Here is a 22,315-nt window from a genome sequence, read left to right on the forward strand (position 1 = left end):
TAGTTAGTATCAGAGCAGAGACAGCATTTTAGTTCCCCGATAACACTGAGCAAGAGGTCACCATACCTATTTTACAGAAAAGGATACAGAGGGCCACAGAGGCCACGTGATCTAAGGCCACCCAGCTAGAAATTGGCGGGGGGGGGGGGAACTTGACTGATTGTCTTGGTCTTGGCCAAGAAACTATATTCTGCTCCAACCTGATAGATGCCCACATGGCTCTGTCCGGGGAGCTGGGGGTACCCAGACACACAGGCTGATGGGAGCTAACACATCAAGGTGGATTCTCAGAGGTAGTGATAGTCGTACTGGGCCTTGAAGATCCTGTTGGAGTTTTCTGGCCTCTATGTGGGACAGATGCATGGGTTTAGAGGCCAGGGACTGCCATAGTTTGGAGCTTGACTTTTTTCCAAAGGCCCATGTGTTTAGGCTTGGTCTCCAGGTCTGTAGCGGAACCTCAGTGGGTGGGGCCTAGCGGAAGGCAGTTAGGTCATTGGGGGCGTGTCCTTGAAGGGTGCTGTGGGACCCTTCCCCTTCCTGTCTCTCCTTCCACCCACCATGGTGTGAGCAGCTTTCTCTGTCACAGGCTCAAAGACATAAGGGGACAAGAGATGGTGTGCTGCGACCCTGAGCCAGGGTGAGCCTTTCTTGCTTAGAAGTTGATCATCTCAGGTATTTTGTCAGTGACGGAAAGCTGTCGAACGCAGTGGCTGTCCCTTCCCAGAGATCCTATGGTCACGTGGAACTCAAGTTCCTGGTCCCCAGAGCCCCCAATCCCTCGCCCTTCAGGATGGCAGTCGCAGGGGATTAAATTCCCCATCGACACATCCATCAGCTCAATTTCGCTGCTGCACAAAGTTCACAGCTGTACTTACAAGTAGCAGGTCGTGCGTGATACATAGCTACGATTTTATTTGTGAATTAAAAAAAAAACTAAAAGAAAAATAATTTTTTTTTTTTAAAGAAACCCATCAGCATTCTCCGAGGTGAGGGCTCCCCACAGACCCTGCCTTGGGCATCGGCTTGCTGACCTCTCAAGACACCTGCGGCACGGTGAGTCTCATTCCTAGGCTAGGTATGAGGAAACAGATGCTCTCAGGCCAGGGGACTTGCCTGAAGCCACAGAGCTGCCCAGTGGCAGATTAGGTCTTGGGGGCAGGTCTCCTGTGCCCCGTGTTTAACCCCTGCACACCAGGATTGCACAGGGATTCTGCAGTGAACATAGAGGTGGGGGGGGGGCATCCGGCAGCCAGGTCTCCTGCATCTTTAGAATGGAGGGTGTCAGCCGGGTGTGGTGACACAGGCCTGTTTGTCCCAGCACCTCAGGAGGCTGAGGCAGGAGGACGGCGAGTTCAAAGCCAGCCTCAGCAAAAGCGAGGCCCTGCGCGGCTCAGTGAGACCCTGTCTCTCAATAAAATACAAAATGGGGCTGGGGATGGGGCTCAGTGGTTGAGAGCCCCCTGAGATCAATCCCTGGTATCCCCCAACACCCCTCTAAAAAAAAAAAAAACCGGGGGGACAACCCAAGGGCTTCAGTTCTGATCTGGGAACTCCATAACCCTGTGACCTTGGTGGGTGGATACCCCAGCTCTGGGCTCGGTTTCCTCATCTGTCAAGAGGGGATGATGATCTCCCGTCCACTCATCCCAGAAGTGTCGGGGTCCAGGCCCTTGGCCTGGGCCACCAGGACACAGACACCAACACCAGCCTGTTGTGGTGGTATCCAAGGAGCCCGGCGTTGTTTATCGGAGCCTCTGACTGGCAAACCCTTGACCCAAACCGTTGCACAACGGACGGTCCTGATCATATGAGCCTTTGCGCCACAGCTCAGGTCCCCTGAGTGCCCGTGGCCATCTCCTAAGATGCTGAGCTGCGCGAGGGTGGCGGTGATTGCCTCACACGGTGGCAGCTCTTCTTGCCATGGGAGTACAAGAGGCAGCCAAGAGCTCGGCGGAGTCACGCTCATGTGCTCTGTCCCAGCGCGGACCCGCTCTGCTTGGGGATTGCTAAACGTGGCCTTGGGTCCCTGGCACCGTTCACGGAGCTTACGCCAGGGCTGGGGACGTATGTGTTCCCCAGAGCCTACCAAGGGGAGGGGTGCAGATATCTGACCCTGTCCCCCCTCTCTCATTTGACCCCTTTCTACCACAGAGAGACCTGTGCTCCAATTCAGCCTCTACTATTTGTTAGCTGTGTGACCTCGGACGGCCCACCTCCCGTCTCTGAGCCTTAGTTCCCTTGTCTATAAAATGGGGCTTATCAGTCCTAGGGGATTAGGGTTGCTGAGGTTCCACAGCACGACGGGTTTACAAAGTGTCCCACCCAAGACCTGGCCCCGAGTGGGTGCAGAATATGTGTTGGTTTTCTGGTGACCTTGGGTAACCCCCTTTTTCTCTTGGACTTGGGTTTCTTCACATCAAGAGCCTCTTAGCTCTCTTAAGAGTCTCCAAGCTTGTCCAAAATTTGGAATAACAATCACGGGTGGTGTCAGCTATTGGGCCCCAAACGGAGGGCAGAAATCAGGTCAATGTCACTGGGCCACTTGACTGGAAGCAGATCAAGGTGGCAGCAGAACCGAGTCCTGTTGAGGGTCTTCTCTTCGACTGTCTTCTTGCTGAGCCTCACATGACCTTCTTCTGTATCCTTTTGGGGTTATGGCCCCCATTTTTATGATCCCATTTGACTTTCCTTCCCTTCTTGAAGGGCCTGTCTCCTCATACAATCACATTGGCAGCTAAGGGGTTCAACATTATGAAATGTAGGGGACCGATTCAGTCCCATGGAACCTCGTGAGGTGCGCCCTCTTGGAAGGAGATCCCACAGCCCTGGCTGGAGTCTTCAGAGTGGGCAAGAGAGAGGGACCTGGGATTTATTCTCAGGCTCCAGTGCTTGGAGTGGGGGGGTCCCCTGGGATCTAGCACCCTGGGCCAAGAACAGGCTCCCTGAGAGGCCACTCTCTACCCAACGCCCCGTTCTGGGGACTCTTGGTCCCTGGGGGGGGGTCTACCCTGCACCTTGCCCATCCCTTTCTAAATCATCCCTCTGGAGAGAGTGGGCTGGGATCCTCGCATGGTTCCGTGTGTCCTGCTGCAGTTGGATGGAATGCATCCCATGGCTTCTGGTGAGTGGTTTCCAACTCTTGCTCCTCCAAAAAAAAACCATTTCCTTTTCCTTTAGAAACAACCCTGGAGTTTGGGAGAAATCCTCTCCCCAACTTGGTGGAGGGGAGGCTTCAGCCTCTGCCAAGGCAGCGATGGGCACGTGACCCACGGACAAGCTCATTGGCTCGCTGCCTCCCTCCGACACAGTGATTGGTTGGGGGGTGTATCAGGCTGGCCCAATCAGGTTTCTGCCTGGGGAAGCGGGGCGGGAACCCAGCTGCGTGCTGCACAGGACTGGCTTGGGGTGACTCAGTTCAGATGGGCCTCGGCATGTTGGAACAACCTGTCCCCTCAACCACCCGAAGGGTAATCCAGACCTGAGTTTCCCAGAGCCCCAGCAGGCAGGGTTTAGCTGAAGGGCAGTGGGTTTCCACAGGGGTCATCTCAGCGGGGGGCTGTGGTGTCTGATGGGAGGGGGAGCCAGATGCTCCTAGCTTTCTAGACTAATCTTTCCACCAAAGCCTTGTCACTCACTGCCGCAGAGCCTGCCCCACCCCAGCACCCTTTGCCAGAGGCTGGTGATAGCCATGCCTGAAGCCCCTGTGAGGAGAATCGAAGGACCTTTTCCCAGCGCAACTGCTCCTCCAGGGTCTGAAACACTTCCCCATGACAGCTTCCTTTCTTGAGACTTCCCTTTTAAAAAAAGCGCAAACATTCCAGCCTGTGGGTGCCATGGCGCACGCCTGTCATCCCAGCCACCCGGGAGGCTGAGGCCGGAGGATGGTGAATTCAAAGCCAGCCTCAGCAGATTAGCGAGGCCCTCAGCAACTCAGCGAGACCCTGTCTCTAAATAAAATATAAAAGGCGGCCGGGGATGTGGCTCAGTGGTTAAGCACCCCGTGGGTTCAATCGCGTTGCCAATCAATCAACCAATCAGCAATAAAATAAATAAATAAAAAGAGAAATTAAAAAGTGTCCAAGAGCCTTTTAGGGTCGAGGTTCCGCTTCATTTCTCACTCATCTTTCACCTGCACCCCGTGTCCTTTCCCCAGTGGAAGAATGAGTGGCTCCAGAATGTGCCAGGCTTGGTTACACCTCTGGGACTTTGGCACGCCTTGTATCTGGGACATATCCCCCACCTGAACAAGTCCTGTGGGACTCCTAAGACTCGGCTTAGCCAGTGGCCTGCTGGCCTCACTAGACACTGCATTTCTTAAAGGCAAGGTCTACGACAGACTCACCCCAGTGTTTCTAGAACCTGGGGTGTGGTATGCAGTAGGTGCTCAGCGCGATCTCACTGACTGTATAAATGGGTGATGCCAGTGTCCTGGCTGGCCACGGTGTGATGGTGAACTTGCAGACCTTGAGAGAGAATCTGAGTGTAAGCAGCTTGCTTGGGGGTGAAGGGATTACTGTCAAAGGATGAGGAAGCGAGACCTGCAACGGAAGTCCGCCTCCTGAAAGTGTTTGCAGGCCGCTTATGCCACCAGAGATTGGCTTTTGGTCCCACTAGGGAAACTCTGGGAGTCATCATAGAACCTGCATCTTCCCTGGAGAGACAGGGAGCCGGGGTATTTATACTCCATCAGTCTTGGGTTGAGGGCTGTTCTGGGGGAACATGGAGACTCTGGTGGTTTCAATCTGCCTCATGGAAGGGCAGAGAGCAGTATCATGCAACTGGAGAAAGGCCTCAGGCTAAGAAACACAGGGACTGGCAGGTGGAAGTCAGGTCAGGCTGTACCCAGGAGGAAAGGATGAGGGATTTGGGTGAGACTTCTACACTCTACCAGCCTCCTGAACAGTCGCACCTCTGGTCTCCCCATTGCAATCCATGACTCCACATGGCTAGAGGCCAGGGCCTGTGTCATTCAGCTTCAACACTAAATAGTAGAGCCTGTCCCCAAGTCCCCAAGAAGATGCATGCCGAGTTGAGGAGGGGACAGAGGTACCGGTGGCAGGTGCTGGGGAGGAGGCAAGCCGGAGCTGCCCAACGACTTTGAGGCTGGTGACCCAGGTGGCTGGGAAGCAGGGCTCACTGCGCGTGCTCTGTGGGGTGGACAGGCTCCCCATGCCCCAGGGCTGCTGTGGGAACGGGTTCCGCCCTGGGCCAGCGGGGGATTGCGTGACTCCTGGAATGCTGGGGCCCAGGGTGTGGAGCAGAGCAAACGCCATTAGCCCTATCAGTGATCTGGCGGCGCAGATATGGAAGTTTGAGGAGGCCCAGCGGGCTCTGCCCAACTGTAAAGAGACGTGATTGAGGCGGGTCATGGGGAGGTGGCGGTGATTAAGGGGGGGGGGGGCGGGTCCTGCTGACTTCCTGCATGGCTGGTAGTGGTGACAGAGGATGGGGTGTTACTCACAGTCCCAACCCGCCCACCCGGCCCATAAAACCCAGGGGCAGACAGTTTGCAAGGGGACCTCCAGCCAAGAGCCGAGTCCCTTGGGGCTGGAATTGGGGTGACCCCCCTCCCCCCCCAGAGTGACTTGAATCTTGGCCGTACCTGCCCCGAGGCCTGTCTCCGGGGACACAGGTTCGGAGACAGCATCTCCAAGCACAGTCCCTTTCTGATCTCTAGTGAATGCAAAGCACTTTCTCCTCCCCTGATGTCACGGGATCCATCCACTGGCCACAAAATGGTGACGGCCTGCCTGGATGAGAAAAGTCAAGGCCTCTCAAGTTTTCAGGCTTGAATCAAAAAAATGAGGGATGGAGAGGAAGGATGGGCAGAGACTGAGAGCAGGGGCCTGAATTTCCACCGCAGCAAATCTAGGTCTGGGCTCTGGCTCTGGTCCAGGGATGGGGAGGGGAGGGGGAGAGGCCTGGGGAGTTTCCTGGGCTGGGAACCGAGGCAGGAATCTGTATACAGAAGGCACTTAAGAGTGAAAGGACTTTGCCCTCCACGGGAGCCACCCCGCCATCTGTCTGGGCCGTGCGCTGCGGCTTCCTGATCATAAAACTCTCTCTACGGGGGTGAGATAGCTCTGGGGAGTTTTCCTTTTGAGTGACAGGAGAGAATAAAGTCCTCTGAGGGAGGAGCCGGGCACAGCCCTGGCCTGTGTCAGCCTGTGGGGAGTCACCGGTGGCAGTGGCCGTGGGGGATGGGGGTCCCTTCTCTGGATATCTCGCCACCCTCCGATCTTGGAGGTCCTGGGCTCTGCCAGTGGGGAGCATAGTCGAACTCAGGGGGTGCGAGATACTCATCGAACTCAGGGGGTGCTCGACCACTGAGCCACATCCCAGCCCTATTTTGTATTTTATTTAGGGACAGACTCTCACTTAGTTGCTTGGTGCCTCGCTTTGGCTGAGGCTGGTTACGAGCTTGAGATCCTCCTGCCTCAGCCTCCAGAGGCGCTGGGAGGACAGGTGTGAGCCACTGTGTGGCTGGCTGGTCTTCTCCATTACCATCACTCTCTTCAGACTGTCACTTCCTTCCATGGCTCCTGCGTCCCTCCAGCCTCTCCTCTGCCCCTCTCACCTCTAGTGCCCATGTACCTCACAGCCACCTAGACACACTGGCCTGGGTGTCCCACGGGGACTTCACCCTCAGAATTGCTACAGCAGAATTTGTTGTCCCCCCCCCCCCCCGCCACCTCTTGTAGCCTCCTGGTGGTCTTCCCACCTTCCAATCCACTCCTAATCCGCTCAGTGGCTGACAGAGGGGTCGTTCCAGTGAATACAGCCGATGTACCACTTTCCTGATCCCCTACTTTGGACCATAAATGTTTCCTAAAGGTCCATTTAGTTCCCTAAACTCCCCAGGATAGAGTGACTAGGAGCTGGTGGAGCCTTTAAGAGGCGGGGCCTAGAGGAACACCTTTAGGTCTTTGGGAATGTGCTCCAAAGAGAACTATAGAGTCCCAGCTCATCCTTCTCTCTTTGCTCCCTCACTGGCTTGTGATGTGAGCACCATGATGTCCTTGCCACAGGCCCAAAGCCACAGAGCCAACCAATCCTGCACTGGAACCCTCAAAACTATGAGCCCTAAGTCACCTTTTTTTTTTTTTTTTTCTTTATAAGTTGATCATCTCAGGCATCTTATTATAGGGAAAGAAAACTGACTAGCACACCTGCTGAAAACCTTCCCAGGCTTCCCACTCTCCCTTGTTCATTGTCCATTAATGGAGGTCCTGATGCTCCCTGGATTCCATTCTACCATTCCACCGGTTTCCTTCTCCTCCTCCAGCATCCTTATCTTCCAATCGAACTGAAAGATTCACCATTCCCTGGGCTTTGGCACCTGAGCCGTCGCCTGGTATTTCTTTCTTTTCTTCCTGTACAACTCGTATAAATCCTCCCAGCCCATGTCAAAAATGTCACCTCCTCCTGGAAGCCTTCCCTTCAGAGATTTGTGCAACAACAGGGGACAGGGAGCTCCGATTGCCTGGGGAAGTGGATCACAAGTGAGGTGCTGTCTTCGGGTCGTGGTGTGCGTGAGGATCTATCCTAGCCTTTGTTACAGGAAGAAGGTGACAATAAATTAACACTCGCTGAGTGACTTGGAATACCCAGTGCTTTCCCATGCCATCTCTTTTGCTCCCAGGTGTAGCTACGCGCTGGCCCAATAAAGAGAGACCTCAGGATAAAGGTTACGTGGCTTGCCCAGAGCGACACAGCCCAGAAACGACGGAGCTGGGAATTTAAACCTGCCACCTGCCTTGGTCATTCTGTTCCCTTGCTCTTGTTGTGCTCCGGGCGCCAGCTTATGTGTTTATCTCCTCATGAGAGTGAGTTTCTTGGTGGCATGAGTCATGCCAGGCTTATCAGTGTGTCCCCAGAGTGTGAGGAGAGCTGGGGACAGAGAATGTCACTGAGCATTTGCTGACATGGAGCTCCGATCTTTTCCTCCTCTCCCCTCTGAGGCTGACTACGGGTGACCTTTTTTTCCCCTTTTCGGGCTCCCCCCAGGGCCCCATGTTGGCCAGATTTCCTTTGTGTCCAACCATGCCAGGGGCAAGGTCATGGGACTCAAAGTTTGACCATTAGCTGTGTGAGGTTGGGCAAGTAACTCTGTTCCCTGAGGACAATAGGTCTTGTGCTTCTCAAAGTGAGGGTACACAACCCTATCTTAGGGGTCCTAGAAGTCACAGGGAAAATGTAGCCCTCGATCCTGGAGAGTCCTTTTCTTCCTGGAGAAAGTCTTGGCGTGGAATGAACTTAATGAGACAGTTTAACTGTGAATCGATATTTTAAACATTATTTTAAAAATCTAAAAGAGCCCGTGTAGGGTGCTGTATGCCTGGCATCCCAGCAACTTGGGAGGCTGAGGCAGGAGGATGGCAAGTTCAAGGCCAGCCTCAGCAACTCAGTGAGGCCTTAAGCAACTTAGCAAGACCCTGTCTCAAAAGTAAATAAATATAAATAAAGGGCCAGGGATGTAGCTTAATGGTGAAGCACCTCTGGATTAAAAAAATAATAATTTCAAAAATAAGGAAAGGATGCTTCATCAGTTCTTGATATTTGTGGGTTCCACATGGGTGAATTAAACCAAAGTTGTATCAATTTTTTTGGAAAAAAAATGACATCTGTACTGAACAATTTAGGACTTTTTTTTTTTTTTTTTTTTTTTTTTAACCTTGTCATGATTCCCCAAACACTGTAATATTTATTTTTTAGTTTTCGGCGGACACAACATCTTTGTTTGTTTGTGGTGCTGAGGATCGAACCCGGGCCACACACATGCCAGGCGAGCGTGCTACCGCTTGAGCCACATCCCCAGCCCCTAGAACAGTTATTTATACAGCATTTTCATCGTATGAGGTGTTGTTGTAAATCAACTGGAGATGCTTTAAAATATGGGGGAGGCCAGGCGCAGTGGAGAACGCATGTAATCTCAGTGATTCAGGAGGCTGAGGCAGGAGGATCTCAAGTTTAAGGTTGTGAGGCTTTAAGCAACCTAGTGAGAACTGGTCTCCATAAAATGAAATAAAAAAGCAACATAAAGACCTGGAGATGTGGCTCAACGCTAAAGCACCCTTTGGTTCAATGTCCAGTAGAAAGGAAGAAGGAGGGAGGGAGAGGGGGAGGGGAAGGGGAAGGAGGAGGGAGAGAGGGAAGAAGAAAGAGAGGAGAAAGGAAGGAAGGGAAGACAAAGGGAAGGGGAGGGAAGAAAGACTTGAGAAGGCTGTATCTAGGTTCTATGTAAATACCACGCCATTTTTCCTATAAGGGTCTTGAGCATCCTCATAGTTTGGCATCCGTGGGGAGGGTGTCCTGGAATCAAGCCCTTGTGGTCAACGAGAGGCCACTGCACTCTGCTTTGCAGATTTACCCCCATCCTTCCCCACCAGCCCCAGGAAGCCGAATCAAATGGAACGCAGCCATTGGCTCTTTCACGCTCGGGAGTCTTGTTGGATTTGACCAATGGGAGATGTTGGTGGGAGGGTAGGCGGAGCAAGAGGGAGGGTTCCTGTTGTTGGATTTGACCAATGGGAGACGCTAGTGGGAGGATAGGCGGAGCAAGAAGGTATGTGCCTCTTGTTGGATTTAACCAATGGGAGATGTTGGTGGGAGGGTGGGCGGAGCAAGAAGGTGGATTCCTCTTGTTGGACTTAACCAATGGGAGATGCTGGTGGGGGGGTGAGTGGAGGAAGAGGGCGGGTTCCTCTTGTTGGATTTAACCAATGGGAGTCGTTGGTGGGAGGGTGGGCGGAGCAAGAGGGCCGGTTCCTCTCAACTCTGTGCTTCCAGCAGCAACCTGGGCCAGGAGCCTCTGCTGGGGCTGTGGCTCCCGAGTGTAGGATTGTGTGTGGTTACATCCTTCCCCGCCATTCCTTTTGCCTGTGCTCTTTGTTCCCTGAGGGGGGTCCTGAGCCCCAAACTACCCGCATGGCCCTGTGCAGCTGAGAAGCAGAGCTGACGTTTGGAGAATCATGACTGTCACTAGCGGGCAGCGCGGGGAGCAGGGGACGAGGGGGACAGCTCTGGCTCGACTCTGGCCAGTCTGAGGCAGCTCCTAAAAATGTCCTCCTTCACCAACAGCCGTTCCCCACCCCGGGAGCCCTGGGAGGCCTGGCTGGGGACAAGCTTTTCCAGGGCACGATTCCCACCGCCGTGGCCCCGGCAGCGGCAGCACCGTCGATAACATGCCGGGCTCCTTGGAGGCCTTCCTGGCTCCGTCCCATCTGGCAGGCCCAGGCGGCCAGGGACCCCAGGCCAGGAGCCGCCAGCTCACTGACTCAGCACAACGCCCCTCTCTCAGCAGCTCGGCTTTGGGTGGGAACCAACCAGCCATCCGGTGTCCCCTCCCCTCCCCTTGGAGGCGGCCATCCCTCGGGTTGGACCAGCCCCAGGCCCTTAATGAGTGTTGGCTGCCGCCTGGCCTGGGCCTTGGTGCTCAGAGAGAGAACACGAGCTCAGGCAACAGAGGACACAGGGCCCTGCTGGGCAGCCAGGGAGAACTCTGTCTCCTGCCAGCCTCCCCCCGAGGCCCCAGGGTCTGAGGATCTCAGCGCTGGAAGGCCAAACAGCCCTCGGCCGGTGCAGATGGGGACACTGAGGCTCAGAGAAAGCAATTCCCCAAAGCCCACTCCAATCACTCTTAGAACCCAGGCCATCACTGGGCAGTTCTTCCCGGGGAAGAATTTGATGATTTCTTCTCTGGTTGAGGATGTTGGTCACCAATGTCCCCTGTTTGTAACCAAGGTTCCTAGCAGATCCTGTGGGGTTGGAGTCCTTGCTTTTGGAAGATTTTAATTATATATGGGCCTCTAGGTAGTTCTCACAACAGCCCTACACAAATTGAGGTTGGGATCTTTGCCATAAATTAGAGGCTCAGAGACAGGAATTAACTTGCTTGAGGTTGCATAGCATGCACATGGCTGAGTCAAATTTCAAACTTAAGTCTCTGATGTTCTAAAGTTTGTGCTGTACTGTCCAAGCAACACCCTCTTTATGGTTTTTCCGAAGACAGCACAGCATACTAGGAAAGAGATGAAGATGGTGCAGGGTTCAGGAAACTTGAGGTCTGGTCTCAGTTCTGCCTCTCCCTTTCCTTTGTGAAACCTTGGGCTAGCTCCTTTGCCTCCCTGGGAGGATGGCCTGGCTTTATTTATTTGATATTCTACCAGCCATGCAGGCAAGCACTATGATCCTGCTCACCACCATTTTTAGGTACTGGGGATTGAACCCACTGAGCCACCTCCCTAGCCCTTTTTATGTTTTTATTAGAGACAGGGTCTCACTGAGTTGCTTAGGGCCTTGCTGAGTTGCTGGGACTGGCTTTGAACTCGAGATCCTCCTGCCTCAGCCTCCTGAGCCACGGGGATGACAGGCGTGCGCCACTGTGCCCTGCAGATCCTCATTTTATAGAGACAGGAAAGACGACACCCTATTCATGGTGAATGAATGAGATGTAATCTGCAGAGGGACTTCCATAGGCCAGGTACTATGTCCCCAGAGAAGAACATAGTACCTGCCCACCCCTAGGAAGTGACAGAACTTAGTCAGTGGAGTCTCTGACACACACAGACTTGGTGGCTGCCAGGATTGCGGAAAAGTAGCCAGGGTATCGATTTTCCAACTCTTGCAGAAAACCTCTTGGATCCTCCTTGAGACCCGTCCATGGCACTCAATGGATCTCAGAAATGACACTCTCCTGGGAACATTTGGCCTGGAACATATTTACAAAACTCCAGAGGGGATAGAAATATCCCAACCCACTCCCTACAGACTCAAATTAGCAATTTTCTTCTTCTTTATAACCCCTCTGGAAATTTGAACTATGTAATATTAGTCTAAAATTAGGAGCATAAGTCACAAGAGAAAAGTGCCACTACTTTGGGAGAAAATATTTTCATAGCCTCATCCTGAGCATTTGTTCTAAATCAGAACACAGCAATGGTTCTTTCAAACACATACATTTTTTTTTTCTCCTAATACTTGTGGATTGGGGCAAACATCTTTTCAGAAATGTTTTTCTGTTGGCGGTACTGGGATTGAAACCAGGGGTGCTCCACATCCCCAGCCCCTTTTATATATTTGAGACAGGGTCTCATTAAGTTGCTGAGGCTGGCCTCCAACTTGCGATCCTCCTGCCTCAGCCTCTGTAAAGACATTGGAACAGGAAGAGCCAAGGGCCCAGGATGCCTTTCTTACACAAAGGTACTTTAGTTTTAAAATTTGATTAGTTAACTTTTTTGTGTGTGATGGCGGGGACAGAACCCAGGGCCTCACACATGCTAGGCAAATGCTCTACCACTGAGCCCCAGCCCCAGCCCACAAAGAGCACCTTAATAATGTCAACCCCAGCAAGGCCCTGCAGCCAGTACTGGTTGAGATGTGCCAAGAAAACCGTGCAGAAGTGTTTTACAACCGTCATTACACTTAATCCTCACGATAGCCCTGCAAGATGGGTTCTGTCACCCTGTTTTACACACCAGGGCAATTTGAGGCCTGGAGCGGTTAAGAGATTGGCCAGAGCCATGTGGCTACGGAACCAGACGTTGTGGGGTTCGAGTTTTAACCCAAGTCAGTAGAACGCTGAAGTCCACACCAACATGCCCGTTCACAGAAAGGACTTTATTTTTCTAATTAAATTATTTGTGTGCGCGCATGCGGTGGCGGCGAGCTAAACCAGGACCCTGAGCTTGCTAGACATAGGTGTCACTGTCACCGAGCAACACCCCCCAGGTCTCATTTTCTAGAATCCCATGACAAACGCAGAGCCTTTCTGGAAAAGTCGGGTGGGCAGGTTTTGAGATATGGGAATAGCAATGACCTTGAGATGAAGAAGCTGGGGGCAGAGCTCCTTGGAGCAGAGTCTCTGGGGTCTTGGCTCCATGGAGTGGTAGGGAATGGACGACCAGGGGTAACGGTGCCCAACACTGGGCCAAAAGATTGTAACTTGGGTTAGAGGGACTGAAGTGGGTCAGAACCCTCAGGGGGCAGTAATACGTGCGTGGTGTGTGTGACCCAGAGGCAGAGCCGGGATCAAGGGCTGATGATCATCCCCAGAGCATCCATGCCTTCGGGAAGTTGTGCAGGGGCTGGCCAAGCTTTGGGGAGTATCATAGAAGGGATTTCTACTTGGGAAAAAACACTGACTTTTGGGAAAGTGAGCTTTCCAAATTTCAGATTGGATCCTATCCCCTTTCTGCTTGTGAACATCTACTGGATCCCAGTGGTCTGCAAATCCAATCCAAGATGGCGCCTCACCATGAAGAATAAGCTTGCTTCAGTCCCACTCTGACTTTCCACTCCTGGTCCCTTGTGCTCTGACACTCCTGCGTCTCCCCACGTCCTCTCTGCATCCATAAATCTCTAGACAGCTGTCCCTGCTGCTGAGTTGGTAAAGTCTCACCCCTGGTTCTCCTGGAGGGCAGGGCTCGTCCACCTTCATTCCCTGGCAGACTTGACTGAGCGTGGGTTCAGTGAATGGGTGGGATTATGACGCCCGACACCTTTCAAACTCTAAGATCCGATTTCTTTTATTCTACTTTATTTATTTATTTATTTTGTGTGTGGGGGGGTACTGGGGATTGAACTCAGGGGCACTCAACCTCTAAGCCCCATCCCCAGCCCTATTCTGTATTTTATTGAGAGACAGGGGCTCACTGAGCTGCTTAGGGCCTCACCATTGCTGAGGCTGGCTTTGAACTCACGATCCTCCTCCCTCAGCCTCCCAAGCCGCTGAGATTATAGGCGCCCACTGTACTGGCAAAGATTCTATTTATTTTTTGAAGTGGGCTCTCACTATGTGGTCCAGGGTGACCCTGAGCTCCTGGACTCATGTGGTTCTCCTATGTCACACCCCGCCACCAAACAGCTGGAACTACAGGTGCACACACTATGCCTGGCCATCCTGCTGTTTCACATCCGCATTAAAGGGAAGGAACACCATGTGCAACCACGTTATAAGAGACTTGGGAGGCTGAGGCAGGAGAATTGCAAGTTGGAAGGCAGCCTCCACCATGTGCAACCAATTGTAACCACACTGGGGACGGGCAGATAATCATAGCGATCGTGATGTAACCAGAGATAACCAGGAGCCAGAGCAGAAACCAGGAGGAGGTGAGAAAAGAGAAAAACAGGGAGGTGGCTGCCTTGTGAAGAACAGAAGTCTTGCTGGGTGCAGTGGCACAACCCTGAAACCCCAGAGACTCTGGAGGCTGAGACAGGAGGATTGCAAGTTCGAAGCCAGGTTCAGCAATTTAGCGAGGTCCTCAGCCACACAGTGAGATCCTGTCTCCAAATAAAAACTACAAATGGACTGGGGATGTGTCTCAGTGGTAAACTGTCCCCGGGGACCAATTTCCAACCCCCTTTCTCCCCTGTTTTATCAACAGAGGTTTGTAGTAGATATCAAGTCATTAGGGCCTGGCTTCGGTCACCTCAAAGAAGCCATAAAAAAAAAAAAAATCACTGGAATCAGTTGTAAGTAAGTCTAGCAATGCCCTTAGACTAACTTTTCTTCTTTAATGGTGTTGATGTGGCCATCCCTCTGGTTTCTGTGTGTCCCCAAACCTATAAATGGGAATTTGCAGTGCGATACCCGCGGAGGTTGCTCCCTCTTTCTCTCTGGTGCCTCATGCAGGAAGACATGTTCTCCCATGGGGCTATGCCTCACGTCCCCATGTCACCTCTCTTGCTGACCTCTTGTTTCAAAATCCCTCATTCAGATTTGTAAAGAAAAGACCCCTCTTTCACGGGGTCCTCTGTGGTCCTTGGGGCACAGGCTCAGAACTCTGGAAACTTTTTTTTTTTCTTTTTGACTCTTGACCAAAGTTACTTTTTTCCCCGCCCTATTTTTATGAACACGAATCCCTAAGCGTGTTTTGTGTCCAGAGAAAAGTCCTGTGAATAACCGATGATACATGTGTTGATGAACTTGTGAATCATCCTGGGGGGAGAGAAGGGGGGAGGCCAGAGAGAGGGGGCAGGAGCTTTGGAGGCTGAATATAATGTGTTGTAAAATATTTAGCAAATGCTCATCCAAGCCACAGGGAAAATGTCAGAGGCTTGGGAATTTGCAAGCTGCCAGGATTTAAAAGCTATTTAATATTATCCATCAGTGCCAAAGAGCGGAGAGCGCCTCTCTTCCCCCTCTCCGTTGGCAACCGCAGCCCCGATAATGTGGAAAGGGTTTGGATGGGAACTGAGATCCAACAGGCAGCAAGCTGAAAGGCTTTTTGTTTGAGAACTTTGTAAACAAGGGATCTCTTCGGAGATCCCTCCCAAGACTCTCTACCTTCCCGTTGCTTCTACATTGTCTTTTGTAAGAGCTGCCTGATGGTGAACTCGTTCCCTGTAGAACCAACAGAATGAGGGGTCTTAGTCATCTGGATGTTTCCTATTATTATTATTATTATTATTATTTTTGGTACTGCGGATTGAACCCAGGGGTGCTTATCCACTGAACTACATCCCCAGCCCTTTTTCTTTCTTTCTTTTTTAATTTAGACACAGGGCCTTGCTAAGTTGCTGAGGCTGGCCTCCAACTTACAATCCTCCTGCCTCAGCCTCCCAAGTCTCTGGGATCATGGGTGTGCTCCAACACACCCCGCTTTACAGATTCATTCTTGATGATTCAGTCTTCATTCATCTTTTGACTTCCGCTGAAGTCTTACAGCACTTCAGAGTCTGAGCCATCTACCTGGCACATGATTTCTAATTTGTGGTATCATCTGTTTTAAGGAAAGCCTAATCTTTTCTCCTCAATTCAATTGGAAATTCTTTTTCTTTCGGTAGGTGCCAAATCTTAAAAAACACTCTGTGTTAGCCAAAGGTTTTTACAGGGCTCAGTGTTCAGTTGAAGCTTGCCACTGGCTAATTGGAACATGTGGTTTTCCATTAGTAGGCAGTACAGTCGGCTCTGCCTATCTGTGGGTTCTGTGTCCATATGGATTCAACCAACCATAGGTAGAAAATTGCATCTGTTTGAATGTCAATAGATTTTTTTTCTTGTCATTATTTCCAAAACTATATATTCTAACAGCTATTTACAAAGCTCTTACAATGTGGTTGCTCAATTGTTGTAAAATATTCGATAAATATTTTACAACACATATCGGGTGTATGGGGTCTCCTAAGTCATCTAGAGATGATTTAAAGTATGTTAAGATGAGCTGGACATGGAGGGGCATGCCTGTAATCCCAGCAACTTGGGAGTCTGAGGCAGGAGGATTGCAAGTTTGAGGCCAGTCTTGGCAAATTAGCAGGCTTCTAAGCAACTTCACTGTCTCAAAACAACAAAACGAAAAGGGCTGGAGTTGTGGCTCTGTTATCCAGGGCCCCTAGGTTTAATCCCTGGGGCCCCCCAAAAGTAAAGACTGAATTCTTGGTAAGTCAAGTGATATGGTGCCTATCCAGGTTAAAAGGCAGAAATGTTTGAGCAATGTTTGGATAATATATATGTGTATATATTATATATGTGTAATATATATATTATATATATATATATATATATATATATATATTTTTTTTTTTTTTTTTTTTAGATTGAGCCCAGGATCTCAAGCATGCTAGGCCAACATGCTAGCCCCAGCCTACACCCCCCAGCACCCCCATTCACATTTTTAAAAGTGACTAAGAAAGGAAGGAAGGAAATAGAAAGAGGTCTGTGGGGGGAGCCTAGGAGGGTAGGTTGGGCAACAGAACAGACTCAGTCTTCAAATACTGTCAGCAGTTTCAATAACATGATAATTTTTAATATTAAAAGTAAATTGTAAATGTATCTTTATAAACAATATGCATAAAATAGATCATATTCTAAAACCTTTTTTTTTTTAAATGCTTTTTTTTTTTTTTTTTCACAGTAAATTTCTTAGGTGTCAGATTTTCCCCTCAAAATAATAGTGCAATTGGAAGAAGAGACAAGCTGTCGCCGGAGCGGGACTTCTGGGCTAATACAGGTCCTTGTAGATCTCCTGCAGGAGCGGGTGCAGACTCATGTCCGTTTCCGTCTTCTTGATCACTTGCAATAGCTGCACGTGCTCGGTGACGATCTGTCTGAGGTCTGTCATTTTCTGGAGCAGCTTGGCGAACAGCTGCGAGGCCTCGGGGTGGTTCAGCTTGAGCTGGAGCTCCAGGGCTTGCAGCAGGTTGTCCTGGATCTCCTCGATGGGCTTCACGTTCAGCAAGCCTGGGCGGTCTGCAGAGCACAAACGGAAAACACAGGGGCTCAGTCACGGCAGCTCCAGGCTGCCCCCATTCCTGATGGGGTTTTGTTTTGGAACTCTGGGCTGAGACACACCCCCGGGCCCTGTTTGGCTTCTTACAGAGGGTGGTAAGCAGGTAGTGGGCAGGAACTGAGGATGGAATGGAAACCAAACCATCAGAGCTCCTTCCAGAGAATTCTTTTCCTGGCCAGGCCTAAATCTGGTTGATGTAATAAGACCTCAGAACAATTGTGTCCTCAAATTGAGACCTCTTCTGCCAACACGGTTCTCAGAAATCTCATTTCCAAGTTCTGCTCTTTCTGGATGAATCGGTCTTACACAGATTCTATCTACCCTCTTTAAGTATGCTTTTTTTTTTTTTTTTTTTTTTAAAAAAAAGCATTGTCTTTTTGGCTTACTATAGTATATTACATTTTCAATGTGATAGAACATAGTTTTAAAATAACTGTTACAGTTCGGAAGGAGAGACTCCCTCCCTGTCCCCAACTTTTAACAGCTTTCTTCTAAGTGGGGACATTGCAAGTAATTTTTGTCAACATCTTCTTGGTTCTTATTTCAATTTGCAAATGAACTTAAATTACTCTTAAACTTTTGCTGTTTTTCTTCATGTAGACCTTATTGGATTTATCCTCAAGTGCTTTAGGATAAATCTACTGTGAGTGGACTCTTCATTTGCAATACATTTTCTAATACATCCCTGCCGATGTTTAAAATATTATTGATTTTAGTTTTACTGGATCCATTCCAATTTTCTGAACTCTTTGTCAGTTCAAATAGTTTTTAGTCAAGAGTATTTAAATTTTTTGGATGGGTAATTACATCTGCAAATAATGGGAGTCTTGTTTATTCTTTTCCGCATTTAAACTTCTCATTTCCTTTTCTTGTCATATTGGGTTGGCTAAAACCATATTAAATTATAGTTGCAATAAGAGACTGACTTTCTCCCTCACTTTCTCTCTTTCTTTATTCCTTTTTTCTCCCTTCTTCTTTCTTTTTGAGAAGGGGTCTAACTATATTATCCAAGCTGGCCTCCAACTCCTGGGCTGCAGTGATCCTCCTGTCTCAGCCTCTGGAGTAGCTGCACCACACCACACCTGCTGGGACATTTTTCTTTCACTCCTTATGATGAAGGAAATGCTTACAATGGCTTCCCAGTAAGTATGATATATGTTATAGATCACGGCCAATGTGTTGTACTCTTGGTTTTCCAAGAATTTTAAAGGTTTTAGTTTGTTTTAGTTGGGCATGTTGGTTGAATTTTATCAAACGCTTTAGATTTTTTTTTTAATCTGAAGAGATACGATATCTAAAGAGAGATAGTTTTCTCTTAACTTGGTACAGTGAAGCACATTAAGAGATTTCTTTAGACCCTTGTATTCATTTGCTAGTATTTTATGTAGGGTTTTCACATTTGTAAGGTCCAGAGTGTTAGTTTCATGCTACTCTTTGCCTGTTTTGGCAGTTAATGTTAATTAGTGTCATAAACAGAGCTGAGACGTTTTCCTTCTGTTTCTGTATAGTCATGACCTGTCCCTTGGTGGTTTCTTGGAATTGGTTTGCAGAACCATTGAGTGTGGTGATAAATCTTTCACTGCCTTTAATTTGTTTTCCATAGTTTCTATTCACGCTTTCTAGAACTTATAGACAAAATTTTAGTAATTTACACTGAGATGAAGTTGTACATGCCTGGGCTGACTTCAAATTTGCAAAGCTCCTACTGAAGCCTCTCAAGCTTCCAAGATTATATTCACGCATCTGCGAAGCTCTTTAACCATGTATGCTCTCGTTTAAAAAAATCTGACCTGCCAACTATTTATCAACTTTTTTTAAACATATAGCTTTTCCTGGGTATGGTGGCATATACTGGTAAACCCATCTACTCAGGAGGCTGAGGCTGGAGGATTGCAAGTTCAACGCCAACCTGGGCAACTTAGCGAGACCCTGTCTCAAAATAAAAAAATAAAAAGGGCTGGGGATGTGGTTCAGTGCCCCTGGGTTAAATCCTTAGCACCACAAAAAGAAAACAAAATGAAAAAAAAAAAAAAAAAAAAGCAACCTTGTTACCTATGAGTAAAAGCAGACCTGGGGTTTGGATCTGAGTTTTAACCCTTACTCCCTTGCAGCGTAAGTACTGATTTTCTCATTTCTCTCCCCTGTAGTCCCGGAGGGATCCAGGGCAGAGACTGTGTCCTGACAGCTTCTGACCACCAGGACCCACACATGTTGGCCAAGGTAATGAGGGCGACGGCTGTTCTGGCCAAATGCACTGGACTGGAAGGTATAACTCTCCTGGTTGCTGAACAGGCCTGAAGGCAGAATCACCACACAATGGAGAAGTCTGTGAACAGCGGTCTCAGACTCCTGGCACCTTTTGTATTGAGGTGATGAGGCGTGAGGGAACAATGGAGCGCACAGTGGTCTCAGGGCAGGATATTCTCCTAAATTAAGGTTTCTTACTATTTTTTTCACGATCGAGGGAGACTTGTGCTTGACTCCCCCACTCTGACTCCTCTAGCATACCCCATGAGTGGGATCAAGTCTTTACACATTTCTGCAGCATTTATTCCTGGATCCATCAGCCCAAACCTCCCAGATTCTGAGAATGAAACCAATTCTTTGCTCCTGGCCCACGGAATCGTGTGCACCCCCCAACCCCCCTCATCAATGTTCAAGATTTCAAAAGCAGCGGCCGTGAGAAAGTGTGTGTGCACCTGAGTGGTGGCAGCTGGGGTGAGCAGGTGCCGTCCCTTGTGACATTCATCTAGTAGGTTCTCGTTTATCAAAAACCCAAAACCCGAAAAGGCGAAGGTTGGGGCCGGCTGCTGCACACTTGGCCCCGGTGCAGTTAGTGCAGCCGGTCCCTCCCGAGTGGGGAAGGATCTGGTTTGGATTTTCCAGCCCCTCTCTGGCAAGTTCCTCTTTATGATGTGATGCATGATGTTTGGCTGAAGTGCTAGAATTATGTGGCCGCAGATTAAGGATATTTTCTCCAATGACAAATAGGATCATTTACGGATCGGTCCCACTGTCCCCGACACAGCCCCAGTGAAGAGAGAACGGTTTAGGGCACATATTTAAGCCACATATTCTTCTCCTCGGTCTTTCACTCCCCAGCTCTGTGACCTTGGGGCAAACTGATTAAGAGTGCTGGGCTCAATTTCCTCCTCTGGATGCTAAATGGATGGGATTCAATCGATGATCTCTAAATCCCTAATTCAAAAGTTCTTAAGATGTATTCCCGTGTGTCATTCCCTCTGGTACACAGTGCCTGATGATGCGGCTGGGGAAATCAACTCCAAAACCTAATTGGAAAAGTGTGATAACAGGCTTATACGTTCAACTTCGAATGTCAAATGGAATGTTAATTAAAAAAAAATAAAAATAAAACCAAAAAGAGCCTCCTTCGGTCTTAAGCACATTCCAGGGTCAAGGGCAAGAAGGATCCTACCTCGCTCTTTCCACTGTCCTCTATACACACACACACACACACACACACACACACGCGCGCGCGCGCATGCACGCATGCACACACGCACACAGATCTTTACTGAGCTAAGCTGGTGTCACAGTGAGCCCCAGGGGTCTTTTGGGACACCCAGAACGGCCCTGGGTCCTCTCCCTGGCCTCTTCATTCCTCAGAGGTCCAGGGCTACCTGAGGTCCCCTCGCTGCACCTTGCTGCTGCGGGTGAGTCTGCAGGAGGTCAGGGTCAAGGGCCCCTCTTTGCTGGCCAGGGCTGCCCGGAAGTCCCTTTGGGGGAGTGCCTGTTGACTAGCACTCCAGGAGGCTGGAGTCAATTACTGGTTCCTGACTCCCCAGGCAGCACAGAATTGGGTAAGAAACCTTTCCGGTCTCCGTTCACACAGTCCTGGAATTGATTAGAAGGGACTGTGGATGAGGGGCAGAGCCACAGAGCTTCCATGTTAATTCTGTGTTCACTGGAGAGTTTATTCCTGATTTCCTTTCCTGGGCTGCTCCCTAAGTTCAGAGATGGGTTCTAAGGACCAGTTCACCTGGGAACTGAACTGATTGGAGTCTGCGCGCCTTTGGACAAATAATTTTCAAGACAATAACATTTGTCGTCAGGCCATGGGGAGAATGAAGTAGGTAAAAGAAAATATCAGAAAGCTATTACTATTTTCTGTGTTTGCTCAAATAAAGACAATGGCGGGCTGGGGTTGTGTGGCTCAGCGGTAGAGCGCTCACCTAGCACGTGCAAGGTCCTGGGTTCGATCCTCAGCACCACATAAAAACAAATAAATAAAGCAAAGGTATTGTGTTCAACTATTAAAAAAAAAAAAAGGACAATGGCACTGGGTTGTGGGTTGGGCCTGTAAGTGCGGGTAGGTGCCACCCGAACTTGGTAAGAGTGGCAACTTGGGAACACAAGGAAAACAGTTCATGACGCAGATGTGTTTGGAGGTTCAGGTAAGTCTCATTGTGGTCATCGACTGCTGGCATGCAGGATGGTTTAAGAAGAATCACAAACAAACAAACAAACAAAAAGTCACAGGGCCCAACTAGAGATTCTGGGATACTTTTCTGATGGAACCATCAGAATCCTGGAGGTTGTTGGTCCAGTATGGTGTGGTCTCTACTAATTCCCTCCCACCATCTTTCCTTCAGAAAGTTTCCCCTGAGTTCTGTCCACACTGAAGTCTGCATTGGAGCTGGGCCTAGTGCAGGGAGTCTTGATTTTGGTACATGTCGAAATCATCTGGGGACATTAAACACTAACTAGGGGCTGGGGAGGTCGCTCAGTGGCAGAGCGCTTGCTTAGTAAGTCCGAGGTCCTGAGTTCAGTCCTCAGCACAGCAAAAATTAAAAAAATAATAATAATAATTAAGAATAGATCTGAGCAGTCACCTAACTCATGGTATTGTTCAGAGGATTAAATGAGTGAACGCAGAGCAAGCTTAGAGCTTGTCCTTTAGCATTACTATTTTTCTTAGTGCTCCTCAAACTTGGCTCCTTTTCCTCCTTTTCTTCTCTCATTCTCTAATTATCCTGGGTTTCTTTCTAGATCTTTCCTATTCTTTCTCCCTTAACTGTTCTTTTCTCAATCCCCCCCCCCGTTTATTTCTCCCTTCTTGATATTTT

At 49.6% G+C, this 22,315-nt stretch overlaps 1 protein-coding gene and 1 long non-coding RNA gene across 7 annotated transcripts in view; one reads left to right on the forward strand and one right to left on the reverse strand.

Moving 5' to 3' along the window:
• Positions 1–557: 557 nt before the first annotated feature.
• On the forward strand, positions 558–20,602 carry LOC143385581 (uncharacterized). Of its 2 annotated transcripts, XR_013089495.1 has the most exons (4): positions 558–637; positions 965–1,053; positions 18,219–18,370; positions 19,376–20,602. It is a non-coding gene; the product is annotated as an uncharacterized LOC143385581 (long non-coding RNA). The 2 variants fall into 2 exon arrangements; XR_013089494.1 differs by lacking the exon at positions 558–637 and having other exon boundaries at positions 864–1,053.
• The window catches only part of Pparg (peroxisome proliferator activated receptor gamma), a 140,097-nt gene continuing 134,501 nt past the window's right edge, over positions 16,720–22,315 (reverse strand). For all 5 annotated transcript variants that reach the window (XM_076841041.1, XM_076841043.1, XM_076841042.1 and 2 more), the window contains one exon: positions 16,720–17,188. In XM_076841041.1, the coding sequence (XP_076697156.1) occupies positions 16,941–17,188 (248 nt within the window). In that variant the 3' untranslated portion in view covers positions 16,720–16,940. The remainder of the gene's footprint in view (positions 17,189–22,315) is intronic.

The sequence above is a fragment of the Callospermophilus lateralis genome, chromosome 20 (genome assembly GCF_048772815.1).
Source record: "Callospermophilus lateralis isolate mCalLat2 chromosome 20, mCalLat2.hap1, whole genome shotgun sequence".
Classification (NCBI taxonomy): domain Eukaryota; kingdom Metazoa; phylum Chordata; class Mammalia; order Rodentia; family Sciuridae; genus Callospermophilus; species Callospermophilus lateralis.